Source organism: Otolemur garnettii, unplaced genomic scaffold (assembly GCF_000181295.1).
Source record: "Otolemur garnettii isolate 467f Iridium unplaced genomic scaffold, OtoGar3 scaffold00043, whole genome shotgun sequence".
Classification (NCBI taxonomy): domain Eukaryota; kingdom Metazoa; phylum Chordata; class Mammalia; order Primates; family Galagidae; genus Otolemur; species Otolemur garnettii.
Window position 1 is genome coordinate 7,401,012 of NW_003852438.1, and position 4,838 is coordinate 7,405,849.

The 4,838-nt window shown below is 52.9% G+C and overlaps 1 protein-coding gene across 1 annotated transcript in view; it reads right to left on the bottom strand.

Moving 5' to 3' along the window:
- SP7 (Sp7 transcription factor) overlaps positions 1-3,136 on the bottom strand; it is a 9,417-nt gene extending 6,281 nt beyond the window's left edge. The window contains exon 1 of the mRNA XM_003790432.2: positions 3,089-3,136. Coding sequence (XP_003790480.1) covers positions 3,089-3,109 — 21 coding nt within the window. The 5' untranslated portion in view covers positions 3,110-3,136. The remainder of the gene's footprint in view (positions 1-3,088) is intronic.
- Positions 3,137-4,838: the final 1,702 nt, after the last annotated feature.

Sequence of the window (4,838 nt, forward strand, 5' to 3'; positions counted from 1 at the left end):
AAAAAAAAAAAAAAAAAAAACAAAAAGAAATGGGCAGGGACCAAAACAGCAAAAAGGTAAAAAGACAAAAGGGAAGGAGAGAGAGAAAAGCAGAATAAACAAAGAAAGAGAGGTGATGGAAAAGAGACTGTGCTCGGAAATCAAAGGAAAAGAGAGAGGAAAAGAGGGAGAGGAGGAAGAAGAAGACAGACTTCCCACCTAAGAGAAACCACCATGGTCCTGGGCCCCAGAAAACCCCCAGACCAGGCCACTCCTCCCTTCTCCTCCCCCCGGCCACCCCCTCCCCTTCTGCCCAGCCCGGCTCCGATGGTTTCCCTGCGGTCGGTTTATTTTTAAAAACGCCGACGCCGTCCCCTGCCTGGCCCTCACACTGTGGCCACAGGGGCCTCAGCCAAGCCCAGGGACCCCACCCAGCTGTGGGGAGGAGGGGAGAGGTAAAAGAAGGCAGCCAGCCCAAGGCCAACAGAAGACCCCAGCCCTGGGGAGTGGAGGCTCAGAGGGCCCCTGAGGGCAAGGAAGGAGAAGGCCCACTAGACCCACTCAGGCAGGTCTGGAGGCCAAGACATGTGCCCAAGAGCTGGGCACATGGCTAAGTTTCACCACAGCCTCGGTTTCCTTCTTGTGCTGATTGCCCTATCCTGAGAATTAGGGGAGAAGGTCCTGGTTAAGGGTTCTGAGTATGAGCCCCCATCCCTGATCAAATGTATTACCTTCCTCTATCCATCATCCTTAAAAGAAAAAAGTATTGAAAGGGAACCTTTGGGAAAAAAATAAGACAGGAGCTGTCCCTCCCAGATGTAGGGCAGGGGAAGGGAGTCCTTTCTTTCTAAAGAGATGCTCCCTCTTCCTGCCCTGCCTAACCTCCCAGGGAGATGCTCACCATACATCTGAAGGCTGGCCTTAGTTTCTGAGCAACCAAGGCCCCAGTTTCCACCAGTTCTCTACTTTCTTTTCTTACCTTTTTTTTTTTTTTTTTTTTTGCAGTTTTTGGCTGAGGCTGAGTTTGAACCCACCACCTCCAGCATATGGGACTGGCACCTTACTCCTTTGAGCCACAGGTGCCACCCTCTACTTTCTTTTCTTTAGAGACAGAGTCTTACTTTGTCGCCCTTGGTAGACTACCATGGCGTCACAGCTCACAGCAACCTCCAGCTCTTAGGCTTAGGTAATTCTCTTGCCTCAGCCTCCCCAGTAGCTGTGACTACAGGCGCCCACCACAACGCCTAGCTACAGTTCTCTACTTTCTCAGCCTCCTCCCATTTCTTAGTTCTCCCAGCTACCCATTTTTTCATTCCCATCACCTCCCACCCATTCCTCCCTCCTGCCTGTCCTGCACCTCACTTGGCCCAGGTGAGCTTCCCCTCAAAGGAGCAGCAGCCTCCCTCTCCAAATCCCAAGTTCTTGTTACTGCCAAAGGACCCGGCCATCCCAGGAAAAAGGTTTCCTGGGGAGGTGGGGAGGAGGTTTAGGGCCTAGGTACCCCACAACTAGATAAAGAGATGGAGGGATTAGAGGAACTGGAGTGCCTTTGTGTTGAGGGCATCCCCAGCTCACAGGGAGTGAGGGGTCATGAAAGCCTTGCTTCTACAACACACTCCTCTTGCCAGGCACTACCCCAATCTCATGTCTTTCCAGCAGGCCCCTCCCAAGGCACTAGTGCCACGCTGGCAATGCTGGCATGATGCCCACCCCCACTGACACGCTCTTGCCCTGGGTGGACCCAGGATTTCCATGCATCTTATTCCTCCAGCTTCCTCAAGACCACAGTGTTCCGATGATGATGATGACTGAAAATAGTCTCCTGGGGAGACAACAGGATGACAATCTGCCCCCACTGAAGTGGAGGTGGGGAACATAGTACAACCCTTAGAGACCCCTTCCTGGCTACAAGAAGCACAGAGTCCATCCCATTGGCTTCCATTCCATTCCCTAAAACTGAGCCACAAACTTACTACCTTACTCATTCATCTTTCCTCATTTGGACTGACAGTTTACACACACACCCCTGTACTCTCACAAAGCTACCTACATTCAGGCATACTGGACTGTACCCTAACACTCACAGGCCAGTGAACACAAGTATTAAAAGACTCCTGCTCTATCTCATATACACCTCTCCTACAGGTTGAATGAGTTTGCTTTCTGTTTGACTTTCTGCTTGGGTGACCCTGAGACCACAGAGATAGAGGCTTTGGGGGGGACCCAAGAATACTGAGAAACGGGGTCAGAGACCCAGACGCAAGGAGGACTCAGGCCCTGAGTGGCTATGGGTCCCCCCTTTCCAGCTGTATTCCTTGGGTCCCCCAGAAACCCTGGTACAGTCAATGATTTCTCAAGAACCCAAATCCTGACTCTCATGGTATCTTAGTTCCCTTCATCCCAGCACCAGAGGTAAGGAATACTGGGGTCCCAGCCTAGAAGGGAAGTGGTCCAGTCCACCCTGGAGCCTCCCACTCCCAAAATAGAGCTGAGTTTGTCTTTGGCTGAAAGCTAAATATTTGTGAGCTGGGCAGGCGGCCTCAGACCCTGTCCCTCCTCCTTGGTTCCCTCTCAGGCCTGGGCTCAGTTCCCCTGGTCAGCCCTCCCACATGCACATGCCCTCCTCCTTTCTAATACACAAACCAGACAAGAGCCTGCTTAGGCTAGGCGTCCCAGGACAGAGATGAGCCCCCCAAAGAAATGTACCCAGTTGCTACTCCATGCCCATGTGGCCAGCCCTCTCTGCCTTCAGTTTTTGCTGCCAGTTTATCTACCTCCCACCCCTGGGCCCAATTCTCCCCTCCCCCTCCTTTCTCCATTCCTTTCCATTCCTCACAGTCAGTGTGCTTAGCTGACCCTTGGGGTTCAGTCTTCTTCTGACCTAGTCCTCTCTCCACCTCCTTGCACTGCCCTCTGACCCCTGACCTATTCTCTCATCCCTTTGCTCCTGCCCTCTACCTCTACTTCTCAGACCCCACTCCTCTCTCCTCATCAGAATGACCCCTGAAAGTGACAAGCATCACAGCTACTGTCTGTGTGAGTTCCGGGGGCAGGAATTAGGACCATGAAGATTGTGGCTGGTTTCCTGGGGCGAGGAGGGGGCAGTTACCTCGAGCAGGGAGGACGCCATCCTGAGGCTGGGAAACGGGTCGCAAGGAGCCAGGCAGATGGAGATAGCCGAGCCGGAGAGAGAGGGAGAGGGGAGAGGGAGGGAGAATGGGAGAATGAGAGAGAAGAGATCTAAAGTTAGAAGGGACTGGGGGCTGGGGGGTGGGGGGGCTGCTCTCTGTCTGTAGGGATCCACCCTCTAATTACAGCTTTCCCAGCGGAGAAGGCTTCGGATCCAATGAGGAGGGCGAGAGAGGGAGGCAGAGGGTCCAAATTTCCTGCTCCATTTGCTGAGCTCCCCAAAGAAGGGATCTGGGAGGGAGAGGAGAAAAGGGGGCACCCAGGGAAGGGGTGGGAAACAGGAAGGGAGGATAGAAACATGGGTAAGTTGTCAGGGCTTCCTTGGGAGCTGCTGAGGGGAAAGGTTAAAGGCGTGGAGGATCCAAGTGTCCTACACACCACAGCAATCCCATAGGCATCTGTGGGCACCCCTCCAAGAGCTCCCCATGTACCTGGGGAACCTGGGGCTGGCTGTCCCGAGTTTCCTCTCTGGAGGTCTGGCAGGGAGAGTGCTGGCAACGGGTGGCCCGAGGGTGCTGGGAGGAATCCTCTTTTCTCCCAGGCCAGCTGTGCTCCTGTTCCCACTCAGGCTCTGATCCTACAATCCTACTCTGACTCCAGAGTCCTTGCTGCTGCTCGGTGGCTGCTGCTTCTGCTACTGCTGCTGCTGAAGCTGCTGCCGCCCGCCCGCTGCTGAGGGAAGGAACAGGAGGGAAAAGGAACAAACCCCAAACCACTAATTAGAGATGGGGGGGATGGGGGTTGGGGACGACACTCACACAGAGAGACTGGAACACACTGACATACACACTCATGGACAAATACAGGGATGATGCATGCACACACAGTACTACCCACGCAGCATAGCCACTGTCATGAATGAACACAGACTAACACAAATGAACACAGTGACACACTGGAGGCACATACACACACACCCAGCTGACCATAGAGATGCTTCTTTCCCCAGTCACCCACTTCTAGATGAGGAGAGCAGTATGTGTGTGTGCGTATGTGTGCGTGTCCATGAGCTTGTGTGTGCATGTGTGTGTGTTATATGGAGAAGGAGGGAGAGTGTGCTCTGGAGTGGAGGCTTCTGCTTCCTAAACTTTTAGGGTCACAGAGGTAGTTTTCAGAGCATGACCTGGGGAAAGGGATGAAGAATTGGCATAGGCTTGGGGGAGGAGGGTCCCTCAGTTTCACTGTTTGGAAATGATCCCTAGGCCATCATTTTTTGTGACAGAATATGGATCTTCTGATAATCAGAGAATTTAAGGCAGGTAGGAGTGAGGATAGGGGTTAAAGGGTCAACTTCATGGATGGGTCAACTCATCCATGCCTACATTTCATCCCTTTCAATTAAACTCCCTAAAAAAGAAATGCCTTGGCTCGGCGCCTGTAGCTCAAACAGCTAAGGTGCCAGCCACATACACCAGAACTGGCAGGTTCGAATCCAGCCCGGGCCTGCCAAACAATGACAACTGCAACCAAAAAATAGCTGGGTGTTGTGGTGGGCAGCTGTAGTCCCAGCTACTTGGGAGGTAGAGGCAGGAGAATCGCTTGAGCCCAGGAGTTGGAGGTTACTGTGAGCTGTAATGCCACGGCATTCTACCCAGGGCAACAGCTTGAGGCTCTGTCTCAAAAAAAAAAAAAAAAGCCTAAGCCTCCATCACTCCTTGTCAGTTACCATC